The sequence below is a fragment of the Salvia hispanica genome, chromosome 6 (assembly GCF_023119035.1).
Source record: "Salvia hispanica cultivar TCC Black 2014 chromosome 6, UniMelb_Shisp_WGS_1.0, whole genome shotgun sequence".
NCBI lineage: Eukaryota > Viridiplantae > Streptophyta > Magnoliopsida > Lamiales > Lamiaceae > Salvia > Salvia hispanica.
The window spans coordinates 45,110,407-45,135,269 of NC_062970.1; the positions used below are offsets into that span (position 1 = coordinate 45,110,407).

General features: G+C 35.1%; 2 protein-coding genes and 1 pseudogene across 2 annotated transcripts; all 3 read right to left on the minus strand.

Moving 5' to 3' along the window:
* Positions 1-1,330: 1,330 nt before the first annotated feature.
* LOC125195489 lies at positions 1,331-1,807 on the minus strand. Its single transcript, XM_048093634.1, has one exon. It carries the CDS (start codon positions 1,805-1,807, stop codon positions 1,331-1,333), a length of 477 nt encoding a protein of 158 aa, XP_047949591.1.
* A 16,941-nt stretch (positions 1,808-18,748) lies between these two features.
* On the minus strand, positions 18,749-24,823 carry LOC125195490 (probable LRR receptor-like serine/threonine-protein kinase At3g47570). The gene is made up of 5 exons (XM_048093635.1): positions 24,615-24,823; positions 24,212-24,433; positions 23,656-23,799; positions 19,368-21,212; positions 18,749-19,262 (listed from the first exon to the last, which is right to left on the minus strand). The coding sequence occupies exons 1-5, from the start codon at positions 24,709-24,711 to the stop codon at positions 18,871-18,873; spliced, it is 2,700 nt and encodes an 899-aa protein (XP_047949592.1). The 5' UTR covers positions 24,712-24,823; the 3' UTR covers positions 18,749-18,870.
* Positions 24,822-24,863, minus strand: part of LOC125195491 — a 5,860-nt pseudogene continuing 5,818 nt past the window's right edge.

Genomic DNA, 24,863 nt, shown 5'->3' on the forward strand with positions numbered 1-24,863 from the left:
GGCCGCCATGATCACCGTGGCCGCCGTGATCACTATGGCTGCCGGCTTCCACATCGTGATCATTATCAGGCCCATCTCCACCGTCGCCATCTTCTGCACCTCCAGCATCTCCACCGCCGTCGCCGCCGTCTATAGCTACTTGACAAGCACACACGACGACGGCCGCAAATACTAAAACTAAAACCGCGCCAATAACTATGAAAATAATAAAACCGGTTTCAAGTGCCATGGTGTATATAGTTTTGGGGGTTAATGTGAGATTTTGTGAACATCCAATTAACTTATATATATAGTTTTGTAATGGCTAAATTGAAATTATGTTGATTAATTACTCGTTTTGACCTCTAACATGAGTATGAAATGTCTTAACATCGTAGCTTCTTCGAACCTACTTCTCACTTTCTTCATCTTTTTATTCTTTCAAGTTGCGGCTTTTACGTTTCTCTCACTCTACATTTACATACTACTCCCTCCGTTAAATAATACTCTCTCCGTCCCGTAATAGGAGTCCTATTTAGTTCAGTGGCAGAGGGAGTAAGGAGCAAGGGGTACGAGTGTACCCCAAAAAAAAAATTTTTGGGAAAGGTAAGTAAATTGATTAGGTGTAAAAGGTTAGAGTTAATTCATTAAATAATTTAGGGATTTTGGTAGATTGTGCTTTACACTTGGTGACTATATTTTATTTTCTTGGAATTGGGGTGAATTGAATAGTGAAAACAGCCGTGCCCCACTGCCCCTGATTATTTGTGGATGAGAAATTCTCATATTATTTTCCTCTTAATTGTTGTTTTAGATTTTAAATTATTATGTTTCAATTCTAAAAATATTTGATCTGTTAACTTATATAATAAGTTGTTTTTGATGTCTAGTTATAATTAGTTATAATTGTTGTGAAGTCAACAATGATTTTGGCAAATTTTGTAATGACATGTGTGCAGGGAATAAAATAAAAAGTGATGAAAAAACAATTCGATCTTCGACAATTTAGAGCACTCCCAATGGTTTCCCTTAAAACTCCCTTATTTCTCCTTATTTCTGCCACATCAGCGCCACATCAGCACCAAAATTTATCCCCAGTTTTTAGCCAACTTTTAGCCAACTGCTCCAATGGTTTCTCCCTTATTTCCCCCTTATTTCTCCCTAACAACATTTCATTTTTACATCAATTGTTTTATTTTTATATATAATAAAGCTAGCTAATTTAATTTAAAAGACAAAACAAAAAATAGTAATAAAGTTCGTTGTATTAAAACACGAGTAAACATTACAACGACGAAAATTAATAAAAAAAAAATACAGGAATGGAATAAAAAATTCAAAGTAAAAAAATTCAAGGGCGGTGGGCGCGGTTTCTATTTGCCCACAATTCTTCGATCATATCGTGTTGTAGTGCTCGATGGGCCTCCTTTTGGTGTATGCCCATGAACGCCTTGAACCGTTCATGTTCGTTGTACGGTACACCCCGGCGGGCGGACTCGGACTCGGTTGAGACACCGTGACTCGATGATGCAACACTGGTGTCATTGGTGACGTTGAGGACGCCTTCGTGTTCATCCTCGATGATCATGTTATGCATGATGATGCACGCATACATGATGTCGGCAATATCCCCCTGGTAGTAAAAGCGCGTCGGGCCCTTTACCAGTGCAAATCGTGCTTGGAGCACCCCAAACGCCCTCTCCACATCCTTGCGCGCAGACTCTTGCGCTCGGGCAAAATACTTTCTACTATCTCCGATTAGGCATCTGATCGTCTTAAATAACACGGGCCATTGCGGATAGATGCCGTCAGCCAGGTAGTACCCCATGTTATGCACATTGCCATTGGTCGTGAATTCGATGGAGGGGCCTAACCCGTTGATCCGCTCGTTGAAAAGGGGCGACGAATTGAGAACATTTAGGTCGTTGTTCGACCCGGCTATACCAAAATAAGCATGCCAAATCCAAAGCCGTTGGTCGGCAACGGCTTCAAGAATGATGGTGGGATGCGTACCTTTGTAGCCGGTAGTGAACTGGCCTCGCCACGCGGTTGGGCGGTTCTTCCACTTTGCCGTGCATACAGATCGATGTCTGCCGAGCATCCCCGGAAAGCCGTGGGTCCTCCAAGTGCCAATCCGGCAGAAACTGGCGGTCAGCTGCGTCCGGCGAGCGAAGGTAGTGCCCCCCAAATATCTCTCGCACGCCACGACAAAAATTCTTCGAGGCACTCGTTGCCGGTCGTCTCGCCGCATTGCAGATACTCATCGAACATGTCGGCGGACCCTCCATATGCCAATTGTCGGATGGCAACAGTGCATTTCTGCAGGGGCGATAGACCGAGCTTCCCTGTGGCGTCTCGCTGGAGCTGGAACTCGGGGTAACGCGCGGACAACGCATTAACAATGCGCGGGAAGAGGGAGCGGCGCATTCGAATCGGCGATGAAATACATCTGCCGGATAACGTGGTTCCTCGGCAAAATAATCGGCGAACAGCCGATCGTGCACACCAGCGTGGTCGCGGTGGATGTATCGGCGCCGCCTGCGGATTGGCCGTTGGGGTGGCTGCTGCATTCGAGCAAGCTCGCTTTGTATGAAACGGGAGATATAGTTGTTGACTGGGTTGTTGGCGAAACCCGCGACATCCCATCCGGTGGGAGCGGGAGGTACCTCCTCTTCGGAAGAAGAATGAGATATCTCCTCGTCGGACCGAGAATGAGAAGATGATTCAGAATTCATTAAATATAGATGGAGAGAGAAAATAAATGAAGAGAGAAAAGGGATGAGGATGAGAAGAGAATGAAGAGAGAAAAGGGATGAGGATGAGGAGAGAATGAAGAGAAGGTGTGTATTTATAGGGGTGTAAATTAAAAAAAAAAAAAAAAAAAAAAAAAAAAAAAAAAAAAAAAACTATTTTTATCGCCTACGTTGGTCGGCGATAATCCGGCGATAAACCGGCGATTTTTCGGGAGCCGGCGTTAATTCGGGAGAATTAACGCCGAAAATTCGCGAAAACGTTACATTGGTCGGCGAAAACTCGGCGATTTTCGACGGAAAATCGCCGAGTTTTCGCCGACGCCATTGGGAGTGCTCTTATGTCCAAAAAGATAAAAACTCATGATAGTTGGAGTTTCTTGTAAGAGAAATGAATTGCTTCGCGAAGTTCAAGCACAAAAAGTTGCTCAAGCCTTGGATATTGGTGAACTTGAATCAGGATCAGGGTTGAATCAAGAACTTAGTTTGAAAAGGCCTGGAGACACTCGTTGGAGTTCTCACTACAAGACTCTTTTGAATATCATGGACTTATTTTCTACAATTTTTGAAGTTCTTACGATGATGGGAAAGAAAGATTTCGCTTATGATGATAAGGGAAAAGCTCAAGGCATTTTGTACTTACTAGAGTCATTTGATTTCGTGTTTATAGCACAACTAATGACTACTATATTTGGGTAGACTAACATTTTGTGTCTTGCTTTGCAAAGAAGAGATCAAGACATCATTAATGCTATGAGGCTTGTCACTTTAACCAAAGACCAACTACCAAAATGAAAGCTCAATTTGCAATAAGTATGGCATTGTTGTTCCAGATATGAAAGCTCACTATAGTCCTCATGGAAGATCAAAACGTTTTGTTCAACAAGTTTCATATCTTCAATTTTCGTGTTGATGTGTTTATCAAAGTGATTGACTTATCAAAGTGTTTTTATTTTTGGTATATTATATAGTGATTTATCATATAACTCGCACCCCCGAATATAAATTCCTGGATCTGCCACTGATTTAGTTATAGCACGAGTTTTACGAAATATAAAGAAAAGTGAGTTGAATAAATTAGTGGAATACTGGAATATGAGTCTTACTTATATATATGTATTAGTTTTATAATAAAGAGGAGTGAACTTCAAAAATGGCCCCTGGACTATGGGTTTATCTCGAAAATGGTTCCTGGACTTTAAAAATATCACCAGTAGTCCCTGGACTAAGGGTTAATATAAAAAACGGTCCTTTTGCACTGTTTCGAGACGAAAATGCCCTTTGAGGGGTTATGGGGGGTTTGGGCATTTTGGACTTTTTACACTAAATCTGGTATTATTTCAAAATTATCATTCTTCCCCTTTTGTCATCCTTCACTTTGTTTCTTAATTTCAATATTAGATTTAATTTTACAAAATTAAATTTTAAATTTCTGTTTTTAAATATCAATAATTTTTTTTAATTATAAAAATTAATAAATAACAAAAATTAATAGTCATAATTAATACTCCCTCCGTCCCATTTAAGATGACACGTTTTCCTTTTTAGTTTGTCCCAACTAAGATGACACATTTCCTTTTTTAGAAATTTTCTCTCTCCAATTAATACACTCAACCACTTTTTCTCACTCTTATTAAAATATTCATCTTTCTTTATCTCTCTACTTTAATACTTACACCCATCTTTTCTCAATCCAATTAAACACTTTAACCAATAACTCCTAAAACCCCGTGCTGGCTAAGCAATGTGTCATCTTAGCCGGGACGGAGGGAGTATTTGATAGTGTCTAATATTTAATCAATAAGATATGACAACACCTTAATTTTAATCAATATTTAATAGCTTTAATCATAAATAGATCATATAACACGATTTATTCTGAAATAAATATGCATCTAATGTAAGACTAATATAATTTTCGTTTATTAATTTGAAAACAATCAAAATGACTAGAAAATTTCAACAAAAATACTCCTATATAAAAATTTTAGTCAACTTCATAATATTCAATCACAAGCAATTATAACAACCGAACGAAGGCTAAATAGAATAGCTCTTATTTTTCCATCATGATTAATGGAGTATTATTTTTTTGTACTTCTTCAATTCAACTGAATATTATATTAAATAACAAAAATTAATAGTTTTAATCAATATTTATAGTGTCCATGAATTAATAGTTTTAATTAAAAAAAAAATTATTGATATTTAAAAATCAAAATTTAAAATTTAATTTTATAAATTAAATCTAATATTGAAATAAAGAAACAAAGTGAAGGATGACAAAAGGGATAAATAATGATAATATTGAAATAATATCAGATTTAGTATATAACTGAAATAATATCAGATTTAAAATGTTAAAAGTGTAAAAAGTCCAAATTGCCCAAACCCCCCAAAACCCCTCAAAAGGGCATTTTCGTCTCGAAACAGTGCAAAAGGACCGTTTTTTATATTAACCCTTAGTCCAAGGACTACTGGTGATATTTTTAAAGTCCAGGGACCATTTTCGAGATAAACCCATAGTCCAGGGACCATTTTTGAAGTTCACTCTATAATAAAATGTGAGTGGAATAAGTTGGTGGAATGTAGAACCTACTTACCATTTATGGTAAAAGTGAAATAAGACTCCTATTGTGAGACATATCGAAATGGCAAAATAGGACTCTTATCATGTGACGAAGGGATTAGACTACTAGTTACAATTCAGTATCGAATTTCAGCCGGAATATCCAAAATGATATTGTCTTGATCTGAAATCGAAATATCTAACTAAACCAAAATGTGTCGTTCCATCAAAAAATACGATAAAAGTACAAATTGTATAAAAAAGTTTCACCTAATTAACCATCGAAACAATACTAATTTTGACTTAGCATTCAACACTAGGTTTATCATACTATCACTTTTATTTTTATTTAAAGAGTAAAGGCCAAAACTGGTCCTTAACATATGTTCATTTTACGATTTTGGTCTTAGATATTATCTTTTGAATTTTTGGATCCCAAATATTTCAACTCAGATCACAATCGGTCCAAAGTTAACTTCTCTGTCAAATTTTATCGGTCAACGTTCTTACTCCTGATTTTGACCAAATTAAGCTGTTGTCGTTAGATGTGAATAGGATGAAGAAATTTGAATCCGAGAATTCCAAACACTAGTAGTTCAAAATTAAGTTGATAAATGTGAATACGATGGAGAAATTCGAATCCTAGAATTCCAAACGCATATTTTCAAATTGAATCATACAATTAAGTTGATAAATGTGAACAGGATGAAGAAATAACGCTGGAATTAACGAGAGCTCAACTCAACAAGACAACCAGTTTGTTTATTTTATTATTTGACTTTGACTTGTTCTATTAATCAAAGGTCAATATTCTTGTATTAATTGTTGATGTGGAAAATTCTATGGTGAATTTGTGATTGTGATTATTATGTTGAGTAAACCATACATCATTGTTATTGGACCAAAGCCCACTAATAAAATAGGCTTGGTCTATACCAAAGCCCAATAATAAAATAGTCATGGGCCTCTAGCCTAGCAAGCAAAAGGAATTATAAAAGAATAACAATAAAATTATTATTTTTTGCAATTTTCAATTCCACGCGTAATAAAGAAATTCTTTTTTTGGATATATGTTATATCACTCGTATGATAATGGAAGAAAAGATTTGGCCTTTTGATTTGTGTATCTTAGTAATAATATGACAAAGAGCCAATTCCAAGCGAAACAAAATGTGCGATGCTAAAATAAAGATTGTATTGATAATGTGATAATCTGCATATAAATTTATAAATTTTTGTCAAATTATCATTTTGTGTACTAATTTTATCATGTAAATTGATAAACTATTGATTTATTTTAATTTTGTAATCAATTTATTAATTTATTTTATTCTTGTAATTAAATTATTGATTTATTTTGTTTTGTAACCACTTCATATTAACACTAGCATAGTTTGATAACTTACTTATGCGACACTATCAAGTATCAAGCGTGTGACGTTTTATGCCGTAAAACAACATTCTACTATACTAAATTAAATACTTTCATTTTTTCGATATTATTAAGATTAAGTCATGTTAGCACTAAATGTACAATTGATTGCAAAATCATAACCAATCTATGGTTTAATACTATAGTCAAACAAATTTTAAAGATGATGTACAAACTAGAAATTGGCATTAATAGAATAAATTTATAGATAAAACTAATAAGTGAATGGAAAAATAAAAAGAAAGCCAATAGTGCCTCGCTACCTACCGGTGGAACTGCTCTACAGTCAACACATCTCCATTCTTTTTTTTTACATATTATATAATTATTTGTCGCACTCTCGAATAAAAATTCTGAATCACCCATTGCATTTGCATCTTCAACCGGTGCATCTAATCACCACCGCCACCGCCTCCACCATCGCCACCACCATCACCACCGCCCCCGAAACAATCACCAAAATCGGGGAACTCGCGTCTCTTCCGAGAGGGCTTCATGTGAGCACATGCAAATATGAAGATGGACATCACTGAGATGGAGACAATGAGCATCAACACCAACATCCAACCCTCAAAAACTTCATTTACCAAATTCATGCCCTCTCTCACACCTCTAATTCTACCCATTTTAACACTACTCCATCAATGTATATTGTCAAGTAATATCAAGTGATAATCTAAAATCCACCACCGCCGCCGCCGCCGCCAAAGCCGCCACCCCCTCCTCCTCCACCATCACCCCCTCCTCCGCCGCCCCCTCCGCCGCCACCACCCCCATCATGTCCACCGCCGCCCCATCCCCCATGTCCACCACCGCCATCATGTCCTCCGCCGCCACCCCAACCGCCGCCGAAGATTCCTTCCCAAAATCCTCCACCGCCGTGATTTCCTCCTCCGTCGCCGCCAGTGCCACCGTGGTCGCCATGATCACCGTGGCCGCCATGATCGCCATGGCCACCGGCTTCTACATCGCCATCGTTATCAGCCCCATCTCCGCCGTCGCCATCTTCTCCACCTCCACCATCTCCACCGCCGTCGCCGTCTATATCTACTTCACAAGCACACTCGATGAGCCTGCAGACGACGGCTGCAAATATAAAAACGGCGCCAACAACTATGAAAATAATAAAACCGGTTTCAAGTGCCATGATATGTATAGTTTTGGGGGTTAATGTGAGATTTTGTAAACATCCAATTAACTTATATATATAGTTATGTAATGGCTAAATTGAAATTATGTTGATTAATTACTTGTTTTGACCACTAACATGAGTATGAAATGTCTTAACATCGTAGCTTCTTCGAACCTACTTCTCCCTTTCTTTTTTCATTTTACACTTTACTCTCCCTTTACTTATCTTACCTAACACAATTTTTCTTAATCTTCGTGCCAAAAAGAAACGCCTTCGTTATTATGGAACGGAGGAAGTATAATTTTTTTCCGCATACAAATTTTTTCACATAATCGAATTTTGGCTAGACTGAATCCAATGCGGCATGCCTTAATATCCAAAACGATATTGTCTTGACTTCAGGTGACATATCGAAATATTTAACTAGAACAAAATATGTCTTTTTCATAAAAAAAATACAATAAAAATACAAATTGCATATAAAAATTTCACCAAATTAATCTTCGAAACAACACTAATTATATCATGTTAGTTTCATGTTATTCAAAATTATTACTGGACTCTACGTATAGAATTTAATATGTCACGACACTTGATCATGACTATACACACTAAAAATTCGTGTACTATCTCCGTCCCACTCAAGATGTCCACATTCTTGAATAACACGAAAATTTAGAAAGAGTTAGATGGAGTAATATTGAATAATTAGCCTATTTGGTGTGTCTTTTTTGCTCTATTAGCACTTCAATAAACAAATACAAAATAATTTTAATGCGTAACTATATTGTAATACTTCTTCCTATCTAATTTGGACCAATTAAGGATAGAACATAGAAGCTAATATCGGCACGGAAATGAATTGAAAAGTCAAGCCTATAGGTGGGAAATTCAAATGAGGAAAGACGGTCAACTCAACAAGATATGTAGCTTGTTCATTTTAGTATTTGACTTGGACTTGTTCTATGAATCAGAGGTCAATATTCTTGGATTATTTTTTGATGTGGAAAATTCTATGGTGATTCTATTTGAATTTGTGATTGTGATGTTGAGTAAACCACACACCATTGTTATTGGACCAAAGCCCAATAATAAAATAGGCTTTGTTTATACCAAAGCACAATAGTAAAATAGTCATGGGCTCTAGATTAGCAAGCAAAAGGAATTATAAAAGAATAACAATAAAATTATTATTTTTTGCAATTTTCAATTCCACGCGTAATTAAGAAATAATTTTTTTGGATATATGTTATATCAATCGTATGATAATGGAAGAAAAAGATTTGGCCTTTTGATTTGTGTATCTTAGTAATAATATGACAAAGAGCCAATTCCAAGCGAAACAAAATGTGCGATGCTAAAATAAAGAATGATTTGATAATGTGATAATCTGCATATAAATTTATAAAATTTTGTCAAATTCTAATTTTGTATACTAATTTTATCATGTGAATTGATAAACTATTGATTTATTTTAATTTTGTAATCAATTTATTAATTTATTTTATTCTTGTAATTAAATTATTGATTTATTTTGTTTTGTAACCGCTTAAGATTGGCCCTAGCATAGCGTAGTTTGATAACTTACTTATGCGATACTATCAAGTGTGTGACGTTTTATGCAGTAAAACAACATTCTACTATACTAACTTAAATAATTTCATTTTTTCGATATTATTAAGATTAAGTCATGTTAGCACTAAATTTACAATTGATTGCAAAATCATAACAAATCTATAGTTTAATACTATAGTCAAAAAAATTTTAATGATGACGTACAAACTAGAAATTGGCATTAATAGAATAAATTTATAGATAAAACTAATAAGTGAATGGAAAAATAAAAAGAAAGTCAATAGTGATGCACCTCGCTACCTACCGGTGGAACTGCTCTACAGTCAACGCATCTTCGTTCTTATTTTTTATATACTATTATATAATTATTTGTCGCACTCCCGAATAAAAAATTTTGAATCACCCATTGCATCGCATCTTCAACCGGTGCATCTAATCACCACCACCACCGCCTCCACCGTCGCCACCACCATCACCACCGCCCCCGAAACAATCACCAAAATCGGGGAACTCGCGTCTCTTCCGAGAGGGCTTCTTGTGAGCACAAGCAAATATGAAGATGGACATCACTGAGATGGAGACTATGAGCATCAACACCAGCACCCAACCCTCAAAAACTTCATTGACCAAATTCATACCCTCTCTCACACCTCTAATTCTACCCATTTTTTCACTACTCCATCAATGTTAATGTCAAGTATATCAATAATGTAACATATATATAGACTATAGTTCAAGTGATCATAACTGATTATTAATTAGTATTTTGAATTAGCTGGTCAATATGTCCCAGTTGAATTTCTTTTAATAATTGATCAAGACCATCCGAAATTTAAAGGAAAATCTGTGCAAGTGCTTCTCCAATATCTATAAACATTATTTTTTTATTAGTAATATTAAAAAATAAACTAATTAAAGTGCCAAAGAAACCTATTATCACGATTATCTTCTACTCCGTATATTATTATTTTTATTATGATAACATTAGTTAGAGCTAGCTAATAAGTCGTCCAAAATTGAGTTCTCTTTATGTTGAAATTTTATTATGAAAATAATTTCCATATAGAGTGTATTTTATACAATAATATTGTTTATAGTATAATCCAATCATATTGATAAGTTGTGCACGAAAGAACATATTCGTAGTTGAATTGTGAGTTGATGGTTGGACAATGAGCAATCTTTGATTAATTTCACGTTGATTGGCAATTCTTTTTTATTTTTGAGAGGATAATTTGATTATGTATAGAGATTTCAAATCACTTAATCAATAAGCTAACTGAATAAGCTATATTTTAATGATTTTGAGGGCCTGAAACCTTCAACCTAGTTTCTTGAATTAGTATTACGAAGCCAGACAGTAAGTTCCCTGGAATTTTCTTTTCACCATATTTGATTAATTCATTTCATTTGAAAATTTGGTTAAAAAAATTAACATGATTTGACATTTATAGGATATTGTAGCTACCGGTTAGGATGAATAAATAAACTTAATTCAACTTAATTTATTACTCGTAGTACTGCTTAGTTAGTTTAATTAATTAAGTTTAAACATGTTCGCTCATTTATTTTTAAAAACCTTAAATCTGTGTTATCCTCAAAATAATTGTTAAATTATTAGTGAAGGCTATTTTAGTAGCATTTAGGCTGAATCAGAGAGTTAAAAATCCGTATTTAGTTTAGTGTTTATTGTGTTTTGCGTTTTGAGTTTTGGAAGTTTACTATTTTAGTCTTCAAAGCTTTCCAAAGTTTACTATGTAGCTTCCCCCTTGTGCATGGTTGAGTTCTATTGTTGTGTGGTTGAAGAATTTGTTGCTGTTAAACCAGATCATTGCTTTGTGAAGGTGTTTGACAAATTTATTGCTTGTCTAATTGCTGTAATATCGTAATGCACAGAGCTGTGATCCAAGTTTTAACGGAACCATCCAAAATGGACTGATTTCGACCCGAGTTGAAACGTGTGGGATGCAATAATTCAAAATGTAACGTCTGTGACCAAAATCGTAAAACGGCCATGTGTTTAGGATAATTTTGGCCTTTACTCTTTATTCCTTCAAAAACATATTGCGATACTTCAATCTTATGTATTCATTTACTTAACTTACTAATTTTGAAAACAAAAAAATTGGTTAAATTTAATTGCATGCATATGTTGAGTAAAAAACAATACGTACATTTGTAACCTTTTGATGAATAAATCGTACAATGTATGATTATTGGATTTGAATTGTTACAAATTATTGATACAAAATAAACACTAACATCTCAAACAACTACAAACATAAATTAAATAGAAAAAATAAATTAGAAAATTAACTTCATGCTTACATTGAATAAAAAACAATACATTTGTGACCTTTTGAAAATTTAATCCACATATGTTGATCATTGAATTTGAATTGTTACAAAAGAATTTATACCAAATAAACACTAATTATAACTCAAACAACAATAAACATAAATTAAATAGAAAAAATAAATAACTCATACAACTCTAAACCCCATCAAAATCATCCACCACCGCCGCCGCCTCCACAGTCACCACCCCCTCCTCCCCCACCGCCCCCTCCACCGCCATCACCCCCTCCTCCACCGCCGCCCCATCCACCATGTCCACCACCCCCATCATGTCCACCGCCGCCGAAGAATCCTCCCCAAAATCCTCCACCGCCGTTATTTCCTCCTCCGTCGCCAGTGCCACCGTGGCCGCCATCGCTGTCGCCATCATCTCCACCTCTTCCACCACCTCCACCTCCACCATCTCCACGGCGGCCGCCTCCACCGTCAATATCTACTTCACAAATGAGCCTGCGGACGACGGCCGCAAAAATAAAAACGGCGCCAACAACTGTAAAAATAATAAAACCAGCGTCAAGTGCCATGATATGTATAGTTTTGGGTTTAATGTGAGATTTTGTGAGCATCCAATTAACTTATATATATAGTTATGTAATGGCTAAATTGAAATTATGTTGATTAATTACTTGTTTTGACCAATCGTAGCTTCTGCGAACCTACTCCTCCCTTGCTTCATCTTTTTTAGTCTTTCAAGTTGTGGCTTTTACGTTTCTCCAACTCTAGTTATAAGAATAAATAATGGACCATACCCACGTTTCTCCCTTGCAATATTCATAGAGTAATACTGCAATCTGATAAGGTAAAAAACTTGTAACGACCCGCCCATTTAGGGTATAATAAATGCGGCGTTCGTTAACTAGGTGGACAAAAATGCAACAACAATCAAAGGCTAGGGTTTCATTTTAAAAGGGATTTTTGACTAGAGCACTTAAAGAACAATTTAGTAGAGCAAAAATAAAGCCTTAGCAAAAGATCTTTAATCAAAGGTCAACGAAATGAAAGCTTATAAATGTTTCCCAAAAATATCCTCTAACATTTCCCAAAAATAACTGTTTCTAACTGTTCATAATCCAAAACATACCCACGAACGTAAAAGTATTTATCCCAACAAGTGATCATCAGTTTTCATAAAAATATAGCGGAAGCGACCAAGAAAGAAGTGAGGCTATGTATGAAGACACAACGACACTTTAAGTACCAACAGTTCATCTTTATTATTTCCTTGCTCAACACCGCCGCCGCTCGTCACCACTCAACCTGCACATAAGGAAAACACATGCAGGGCTGAGTACGATAAATCATACTCAATGGGCTCATTGCCGAAAACAGTTTTATCACAAATATAGTAGTTATCATGCCACTTTCAGATGTCCATCGGGGTTTTAACTTTAGAAAGACCCGAGGCATCAAAATATCTTTCTTTCTCAAATATCACGGTCGCGCAACCATTTTTCTCATAAACGTTTACCATATCCTCATTCTACATGACAAGGAATGCGGCCGCAATCCAGGTCACTAGACCGGCCAACCCGTACGCTGACTCTCGGTCTAACATTGGTGTACACTAACCCAAGTAGAGTTTGCGGCTCTACAAGGATCCGAATTCGATTATAACAATAGTGGCATAGCCACGAGGGATAGGCACGACAAAACAAATCAAGGCATGATAACACATCTTTCATTCTCATCAATATCATTTTAGGACAATGTCCTTATTTTAAAAGAAAGCCCACCTCGTAGGTTTAGCTCGATAGATTTCTCTTCTCCTCGTTTATCACGCTGAGAGCGCGTAGTATCACCTTTAAATTAGGCGTATCACAAATCAGTTTTAATCATGGATCAATATTATGCATGATCTCACGTTTTCCCTATTTCCCCTTGATTATTTTCAAAATCATCAATATCAAAATCAAAGTATGATTAACATACTATTTTTATTCACATTATCATTCCAAAATCACCAATAATTCGCATCACACATGAGTGTTCCACACACACAACACATGCACACGAACACAACACATGTGCACGCCGATCGAGGCGTGCACACACACACACACGATCGCACATACACACACAATTTCACACACATCCTTGTTTTCCCAAAATTCACCGATTAAAAACCCCTTTCACTCGTTCTAGATGCATGTGGATTCAAGAATCACCGATTAATCGGTAGAAGAAGAGAAGATCAATAATTAAAGTACCTTTTCCAAAAGAACGAACGGTAGAAACAATGAATCAGTCTTGATTCTTCAATAAACTCTTGAATTTCACTTGAATTCTTCTCAATTGATGAAGAAATCTTGAAGACACTTGAAGAAAATATGGAGAGAGTGGGGGAGTAAATTTCGAAAATTATAGAGGAGTGGGGAGGCGCCGGTATTTGTGAATTAGGGTTTAGGTTCTTCTCCTATTTATAGAGTTCCAAATAATAATATCCAAATAATTAAATAAATAATTATTTGGAAGATATGGTAGAGATTTGAGGAGAAGTGGCGTTAATATTGTTGAGAAGAATGTGGATTTCGAAAATTAGGCTTAATTAAATAGCCTATGATTTAATTTGAATATTTCACGGAGTAGAATAATATATCGCGGAGCAAGAATAAAATAAAATACTCCCCAATTTAATAGGAAAAGTGGCGTGAATTACTTCTCTCCACAAAGGATTAAATTTAAATCCTAATTTACTTAGGATATAGTAAGATATGCTAGGATATTTTAGCATATTTATATTTATTCATGGAATAGAATAAATAAGGGATCAATAAAATAATAAAAATAATCCCTCTCCCTTCTAGATGAGATTTTCGAAAATCTCATAATTATCAAAGTAAATATTTCGAAAATTCCATGTAGGAATTAGAGTATTTGGACTTTGGATTTAATTTGGATAATTATCCCAAACAATAATTATATCCAAGAATAATATTATTTCTTCTCAAATAAATGGAAGGGCCGAAAATTCCACATGCTCTTAAGATGATATTCCTATTATTTTTCTCACTCATCCCTTAGGAAAATAAATAATAATTCTCCCACAATTATATTCCTCCACCTCAAATATTCACATATTCAAAAATCATCTCCTTCTTATTTTCACTTCATTTCTTCCTCGCATTGACCTTTCAACAGCCACGTCAACATTTCAACAAGTTGACTATTCAACTCAATTAATATCCACATATGCAATTAGGTCACATAGACACTATGCAATTAATCAATCATCAAACAATTCACATATCATAGCATTTAAGGCATTTAATGCAAAAATTTCCACGTCACAAAAATTAGGGTTCGAAAAAGTGGGGCGTTACAAAACTATTACGAATAATGCAGACACGTAGCACTGCAATATTTATAGAGGAACGATGCAATATTCATAAAGTAAGACAACAATCTGGTAATAAACTGAAAATAAAAAAATATCGATTTTGCACTTCAGCGTTTTTCTATGTTCCAATTTAACTAAAATAGGCTGCCACGTGGCAGCTTGAGAATCATACGATTTTCGGATCTAACGGCCTAAAATGGTCGTATGATGTTATAATAAAGAGGATTGCTATATTAACATCCCTATATAATGGAGTGATCAATTGCTAACTACGACTAATTTAGAACCATAAGATTTGTAGAGATCTATTGGTCTATAAATCGCCATGTGTAATTTCGTTTTATTATTATTTAAATTTTAAAAGATAAGAAAATTATCTAAATTTGGATAAAAATGTCAGTATAGTGTATTAAACATATAATCAACAGAATTTAGCATTGACAATATATATGTATTATATTAACATATTAGATAGCTACATTTACATTAAGCTGCTTTTGAAAATTATGAAAATTAGAGAATTTTTTATTCAAATTTTGACATCAAAATATATATATGCAAGTGACATCTCATTAAAATCCTTATAAATTATCTTTAATTTGATATAAGTTGTATAAAAAAATAATTTAAATTGAAATAGTTATAATCATTTAAAGTTTTTAGAATTTTTTTTAAAGTTGGTTGTAATTAACTTTTTGTCAATTGACATTAATACCCCTAATTGATATTTTTGTGCATTGTATTGATACTCATGGTCCATGAATAGATGACCTTGTACCTTGATTTAATGATCCAATCCATTTCATTTAGTTGTAATTAGCAATTGAAAAATTAATTAGCAATATAACCAAATTTATTTCCTTTTTCCTTCTTCTTTTAACTTTTTAATTGTGGACAAGGGGGCGGAGAGGAGAGGAGAGGAGATATGATAGAGTTGCATAAAAAAAAGTGTTAGAAAATTTTATGGTTTTCATGCTTGTCATACACATACAATTTACCCCTGATAGGCGCTAAGAATTTTTAAGGTTTGAATTAAATTTTTTGGAGTACTCGGTATTTTACAAAGGTAATTAAACTAGATATACAATTTACCATCAAATTTTTTAGCAACAAATTCGAGATTTAATTTTCTCAAAAATGTCACAATCTCCAAATTCTTAATAAATATTCCTTCCGTCTCACAAAAAAATACGTGCACTTGAAATGGCACGAGATGGCGAGAATTAATGCACAAAAGTAAGAGATAGAAGGTAAAGGGTAGTTAAGAGCATCTCCAATGCTAAATAGGCCAGCAATAGGTCAGCCATTCTCCCTCCCTGCCACGTCAGCAGCACTAAAAATTCACCTGTCACATCAGATTTAGGCCAGCCATAGGCCAGCCGCAATAAAAATAATTCAAAATATACTACATTTACGGAATTAAAATCACGATTAAATTACCGAATTAAATTTACGAGACATATACGAGAAAATTCATTAATTTTATTTAAACAAAAAAAGTACATTAACTAAAAATAAAAAAAATTACATAATAAAAAAAAATCCGGGCTTCCACACACGAGCCACCGCCCCACTCTACTCCTCACTAATTTATTAAAAAAATACATTAAAAAATGTTAGTATGCCTTGAATCCGCTAGTTGTTGTTGTCCATCGCTAGATGTTGCTCTTGTACAGAAATTTAGAGATAGAGAAAATCGCGTTTATATAGTTTTTCAAAAATAAAAAAAAAGAATTAAAAAAAAAATAAAAAATAAGCGCTGGCCGATCGCTGGCTGATCGGGTCGCCACAATGGCGGCCAGCGCATCGGTTAGGTGCTAGGATTGAAGTCCCCTTCTAATCCTAAAACCCCTAACTCCCAAAAACTCGATTAGGTCAAAGACCTCACTCAAAACCTCAACTCTCCCGAGTTTTATTGCATTAAGGTGTGAATTATTCTTATTTCCAGATTAATTATTTCATCTCCCGATTAATCTAATTAATCCGACGCAATCAAGTGGTGATCAAGCAATTGAAAGGAATAAACCCAAGAATAATCAAATAACTACAAGAGCAAGGTAAGAACAAAATTAATTAGATAAAAACTATGGAATCAATGCATCATCAACAAGAATTCTACAAAAAGGTGTTTAGCTACTCATGTTCATGGAGAAAACTAAGTTTCACACAAAGAATTCGAACAAAAACATGAAAGATAGATACTAAGAACTCATGTGCAATAAATCTATGGAATGAAATCTTCAATCTTCCGATCTGGAGTCTTCAATCTTCAATTCTGTCTCTCTAAGTGTTCTTAGGGGGGTGTGTGAGTGTTGGAGGCCGTAAGTGTTCAAAAAATCTCGCAGAATGCAACTCTAGGCGTTTTTCTCTTGATTTTTTCGTCAAAAATCTCGTTTTCAGAAGTCAAACCCGTCAGACTGACATACCCGGCCGGGTGGGATTTTTGTGCTAGAAATTCTACCCAGTCGGGTGTCGTTTTTCGACCCCTTTCTGACCTTCATACGCTGATTCCGTCCTACCCGGCCGGGTGGAACTTATCAGCGTGAAATTCACCCGGCCGGGTGAAGCTTTTGGAGGCTCTGCTGCCTCCTTTGCACAAACGGCCGTATTTTTGTCTCTTTTTCGTCTATTTATCCTAGAACACTCAACAAACACATGAAACTCCAACAGATAGGATAATTGGCTGGAAATAGACACTTCAAGCATCAAAACTCAACATTAGGCACCTCAACAGACCAATTAAACCGACTAAAACATGAGTTTATCACCATACGATATTGATTATGCACTATTTTGATTTATCAAATGGTGCGGATTTTTCGCAATCCAAGAATCCTAATATCTTGGGTGGTGGTGATAAATGTTTAGAGGTGCTAGTATTATTATTGCAATGAATCATTTGTTGGGTGAGTCCAGTTTGATAATATCCTTAAGAGGTGTTCGAAAAAGGTTTTATTATTCAGAAACTCGGCCGGTTGGAATTTGTTCCAGAATAATAAATAAAGATTTTGAACTAGACAACTCTTGAAAAAAGATATTAATTAATTAAAATTCAAGTAGCAGACTTAAATTAATTAATGGATATTTATATCTTAAGCACGGAAAATAATAAATTAAAGAGGTAAAGCCCGGATTACTCGTAATTTGGGATTGGACGGGCAGTCAATATTATTTTACTGTAGTGGATAGTAATATTCTGTCGGACTTGTATTAAACTGGGGCTCAATTTAATTAGTAAAAGTCCAACAGGTTTGGCCCAAGTCCAACCTCCATGAATCCCTAATCTGACCCATCATAACTCTATATAAAATGATATTTGAAATGAGATTTAGAGTTAATTAACTCATAATTTTCGTGCTCCCCTCTTCTTTCTAATCAAGCCCTTTTCGATTCTGACAAGCTTTGCCCACCCAAAGGTCAGATTCTGAGTTCGGGATATAGATTAGAAGATTCATGGTTGAGTGCGAAGAACATTACGTGAAGAAGGCGCAAGCAATCGTCGATTTTTTGGAGAATGAGATCGGTAATTCTAAACCGTAGGAAATTCATGGTTTAGGTTTTATTTCCTTTTATATGAATTATATGTGGTCTGTTTGACTTATTCAATAGCATAAAATTCACCTCCACATTCCCACTCTTACTATAACATCCTCACATATTCCAACTTCACAACTTATACATGCCACATGAACTATTGACATAGTTTGTACACAATATAAGTTCACTATGGTACGAGCATCATAACCCATTATCGCGAATAGTAACAGAAAAGGCATATGGTGGACGACGTTTTTCTGTTACCATTGTTGCATAGATCCTCTGAAGAGTAGTCGTTGCTTCAATCATGTTGATTCTTTCATTAGGTGCGGTGGCTAAACATTTCATTGCCAGCTCAAAAATTGACAACACACATTGCTCCTTTGCGCAGAAATCCTGATCTTCGCTAGATTGCAAAGCGGGTGCAATAGGAACTGAGTTTTCATGTAATGATTCACTTACCCACTCTTTCAACCTAATTTCCCCATCAAACATATCATCTGTTGGCTTCTTCCCTGTAAACATCTCGAGCAACATTATCCCGTAACTGTACACATCTCCATGTGTGGATACTCTCCCTTCCATTCCCAACTCTAACCTTGGAACATGCATGATTAGTATCCAAGTAAACATTGATATTTTTAAAAAGGAAAAACTATAATATCATTAAAGATGAACAGTTTAGAATTATGCATCACCTGGTGCTGCATAGCCGATAGTCGCCAATGTTTGTGTTTGGACGACAACTTCTTCGTTGTCAAAAAGCTTCCCAATGCCAAAATCACCAAGATGAGCGACCATGTCTTGATCGAGCAAAACATTGTTCGGCTTTACATCACAATGGACAACTGGGAATGTATGGCCATGGTGAAGATATTCCAAGGCTGTCGCAACGTCTATTCCTATCTTCAGTCTTTGGATAAGATCTAGACAACGCATGTTGGAATATAACCATTTATCCAAGCTCCCATTCGGCATATATGTGAGAACCAATGCTTTAAACTCTGGGCTACTGCAACATCCAATAACTCGAACTATGTTTCTGTGTCGAATGCTCCCAAGTATCCCAGTTTCAGTATTAAAGCTCTTTTCTGCTCCTTGTAGTTGCATGTTGAAAACTTTTACTGCAACTTTCAACCCATCAGAAAGTGTTGCTACAAATACCGAACCAAAACTTCCTCTTCCAAGAAGGTTGCTCTCATTAAAACCACTTGTTCCCTGTTGTAGTTCCATATAAGACACTTTTCTGTATTCCGTCACCGGCAAAATAGCATTGGGAAGCAGTGGTGATTTCTTCGGTTTAAGTTTCTTTAGAAACACGAGGATGACAATCACCATAATCCCAACTGAAATCACTAAAGGCACCATCAATTTCTTCAAGCTTCTTGATCTATGATGAACTTTTGTGCAAGGTGGAACTTGAAATCTTATTGGACCACAAAGGGCAAGGTTGTTGGAAAAAGACTTATCACTCAAGTTACCAAAACAACCCCCATCTGGAATCTCCCCCACCAATTTGTTATTAGAAACATTGAAATACTCAAGAAAATGAAGGTCTTCTAATGACTTGGGTATAGATCCAGAAAGGTTGTTGTAAGATAAATCTAGTGCTCTCAAATTTCTAACATTTCCAAAGGATTGGGGAATAGATCCCTCCAATAAATTATTTGATAAGTAGAGATATTCTAATGACTGGCAACTATCAATTGATCTAGGGATATAACCTGAAATTTGATTACAGGCCAAATTTAGATAGTAGATTGACTTCAAATTTCCGAGTTGTGATGACAATTGACCGTTCAAATAATTTGAGAACAAGCTCAATTCCAAGAGGTCGGAAAGATTCCACAAGTTGGGAGGGATGGTGGAGTTCAACTGGTTGTAGCTTAAGTTGAGCAATCTCAAGGATTTAACTTCACCCAAACATTCAGGTATTGGACCAACCAACATGTTTTCACTAAGGTACAATTCCCCCAAACTATTCATTCGGCAAACGTCGTTAGGGATAGACCCTCCCAACTTATTTTCATAAAGAACCATTCTCTGTAGTTTCTTCATATTCCCAATTGATGGTGGAATGGGTCCACGCAGCTGATTATTTCCCAGGTCAATAAACAATACACTACTTAAGTTTCCAATTTCAGAAGGAATGAAACCTTTGATGTGATTGTTTTCTGCCCAAATACTTTGAAGAGAAGAGGAAAAGTTCCCAATAGAAGCAGGTAGGATACCATTCAATGAATTTTGTGATACTGCCAAGTACTTCAAATCTCGACATTTGGTTAACGAAGAGAGAAATGTCAACTCCTGGGTTGAAGATTCCTCTCCACGCAAAGTATTCTGATTGAGAAATATACGTTGTAGGCGTTTCAAATTGCCAAAGTCTGGTATGGATCCAGTGAAGTAGTTGTTGTCCATGTACAAAATGGTAAGTTTAGAAGCATTGTTGATAGAGCTTGGAATTGGACCATCAAGTTTGTTATAACCCAAAGAAAACCATACAAGATTGAGAAGTGAAATCCCCAAATTTGAAGGAAGAGTACCTGAAAACTCATTGAATGACATATTCTTGAATATGTAAGACTTAGCAATGCATTTATGTTTTAAATTGAAAAAGTAAGAGAGAAAGAGAAAGAGTAGATAATGTAAGAGTGGTAGGGAGAAAATGATTGTTCCCGCATGACTTGGACTTGGAGGTTAAGTAAATTATTATTATTATTTTTTTATTTCCTAGTTAGTAGAATTAGTAGATGGAAAGTATTAGTTTTTCCTTCTACCAAATTAGGATTTTCTTTTCGTTTATTTCCCTTTAGTTATTTTCTTTAAGTTTTATATTCCATAAGTTTAGGATTTCCCTTTGCCTACATAAAGGCCTCATTGTTGAACTAAACACAGACTAAGAATAATAATTTTACAATAAGTTTTCTGTATCAGAAAAAGTGGGTAAAGTATGAGAGAGAAACATTTCATTTTTAGAAACGTAACTAGGGGTGTCGAAACGGGTAGAGGGTATCGGTAAACCCTCAACCCGACCCGTTACCTGCCGGGTAGCGGGTACCCGCTACCCGACGAAAATGGGAAACGGGGCGGGATGGGGTAGTTTGTTTTAAATTTTTGCGGGTATGAATATACCCGCTACCCACGCGGGTATACCCGTTATTTTTAGGATTAGGGTTTTCAAATATTTTATTTTAGTTAATTAATTTTTAATCTATATATACTCACCGACGGTACACTTTATTTCCAATTATTTATCCACCGACCTCTTTTATTAGTTTAGTGTCTTTACTCTTTACATTAGAAATTTAAAATATTTAGACTTTTAGTTGAAGTTATTTATATTTAGACTTTTGATGAAAGTGAATTATTTTTGGTTTTATATTAAATTTTTGAATAGAGATTTAATTTTAGACATGCTTGATGTTTCTATTATATTTGCTTATATTAAATTTGGATTTGCATTATATTTCATACGTAGTCATATTATATTTAAGAGATAAGAAATCACCATATTTGTGCATAGTTAATAGTTGGAAATTATGCAAATATAACAAAGTACAAAAAAAATACAAATACAAATCTAAAATCATAGTGGCTCTAAAAGCATAATACCATTGAATAATATAATACACAATTCAAATTATGTATGCGGGTTTGGGTACCCGCAACTGCGGATTTGGGATACCCGATGCAGGTATGGGACACCCGTTTAACTATATGGATCGGGATTGGGTAGTATAATATTGATATTTTCGAGTACAGGTACCCGCAAAATCGGGTTTGGATACTCACGGGTACCCGTTTCGACACCCCTAAACCTAACTATATTTTATGGATATCCAAAAATAGCAAAATGAGACTAATTTTGTGGACGGAAAGAGTACCTAGTTTAGATAAAATTAGTAAAAAAAAAGGATGATGCTTCTTCAGATTTTGCATATTTTTTAAGGCTTTGATTTGGCTCGTTTAAAATGTCAATCATTCATATTATGTTCATTATTCCACATATTTTTACATTTTAATAATTTGACGGGTTTGTTGAGAAATTATAGAAAAAGACTTAAAAAAGGTGCAAAAGGGCCAAGGTGCAGCAACGTCAATCTAAGCCGATATTTCCGGCATTCTTGAGGTCCATTCAATGCTTAATGCATATTGTTCTCTTTGTCTTCGAAAGAGCTTCATATGGATATCTGGCACTTCATAGTCGGGGTTCTGTGGAGAAAGTTATGACCATTCTACGAACATTGCACAGTGCAATCAATGTTTGGTGAAGTTATTGAATTGATTTTTCTTATTAGCTCTTGTAGTTATTTGATTTATCTTTATGCCTTGGATATTCGACTGATTAGCTACCTCTTTAGTACATATTAGAGTTGATTAGAGTACTCATAGAAATCCAATAATTGACTAGGAAAAGAGATAATTCACACTTTAATTCAATAGAACTCGGGAGAGTTGAGGTTTCATGTGAGGTCATTGGTTTTAATTATTTTTGGGAGTTAGATTTTAGAAATTTAAAGTGGAGTTTGATCTTAACATCTAATCTGCGGATTTCTCACATCTGGAGGGGATTTAATTTAGTCAAGTGATCGCCGGCTTAATAACTCTGGAGACCGTTATTCAAGGAAGTTTATTGGATGATTGCTCGTAATTATGTTTTTGGATCTTAAAATTCTAGTACGTTCTTTCGCCTACATAGTATTATTCGTTTTTATGCTTTCTTTTATTTTGTTTATTTATCTATTTCTAGTTTTTAAAAGCAAACCAAAAACTCCTGTCTCTCTCTAGATTGTAGATGACGCATAGTATATGATAGTTAGTTGCAATCTTATTTTATATGTTCGATATCCCTGTACTGACCTTCAGCTATACTAGATCTACTCCGTATGCTTGTAGATATATTTAATACTAATAAATAGTGCATCAAATAGACAAATACACATGAAACTATGATATATCACAACGAGCAAGGAAGTTAATAATTACCAGATAAGCTGTTGTAGCTCAGTTCCAGTTCTGTCAAATAAGATATGTTGAAAATGGATGATGGGATATTTCCAGTTAGAGAGGCGTATGCAATATTTAATGTCTCTAGTCGTGTAAGCTTCCCTATTTCTGCTGGAATTTCTCCTGAATTGTGTTGTTAAATGTATCAGTGAAATTCTACCATTGATCATCGCAAGAATTACATGCAATTTATGATATGAAAGCTGTAACTTATGAATATCCAAAAAAAATACTCCCTCCGTTTCGCCATAGTTGAGGCGAAACTTTTCGACACGGAGTTTTAGAAAGGAATATTAAGTGTGTTAAATAAATAGATAAAAAAGTAAGGGAGAGGAAAAGATAGAGAGAATAAAGTATAAAGTGAATAAAGTAGAGAGAATAAAGTAAGAGAAAGTAAAGTATGAAAGAGAAAAAAGTTACCATATATAGAAATGACTCAACTATGAAGAAACTTCCCGAAATAGAAAAATGGCTCAACTATGAAGAAACGGAGGGAGTACTGCTATTAAATCATGATGAAAATAGAAGTGTATACCTTGAAAGTCGTTCATACCCAAAACCAACCCCCTAAGCATGCTCATGTTTCCAATTTCTAACGGGATGTTACCACTGAAATTATTGTCGTATAATATCAAGTACTCAAGATGTGTGCATTTCCATATATTTCGTGGAATTTTCCCTTCAAGTTGATTCTCATAGAGTTCAAGTGTTTTGATGCTTGACATATTGCTGCTGCACACATCACTTGGCAGCCAACCTAATAAGTTTGTTGAAAAAAAAAGCTAATAGTTTGTTAACCCTAATATCAGTACTGAACCACAATTTACACAACAATTTACACAAAGTTGAATAAACAAAGGGCTAAATAGTTTTGTTTCCGATGGAAGAAATTTTGTTAATAAAGGGGGTGTATAGGATATTTCAAATTATAAACGTACCTTGTAAATTGTTATGAAACAGATATAATTCCTCTAACTTTGGAAGATGGTGAAAAGTTGGGATATTTCCAGACAAACTATTGTTAGAGAGGTCCATGCATTTCAATGAAGATATGTTGAACACTGAAGATGGAATATTTCCGGTCAGAGCGGAGTCTGTGAGGCTCAACACCTCTAGCTGTGAAAGATTCCCTATTTCTTCGGGGATTATTCCTGCAATTATAGACGTTGAAAGATGATATTAGGAAA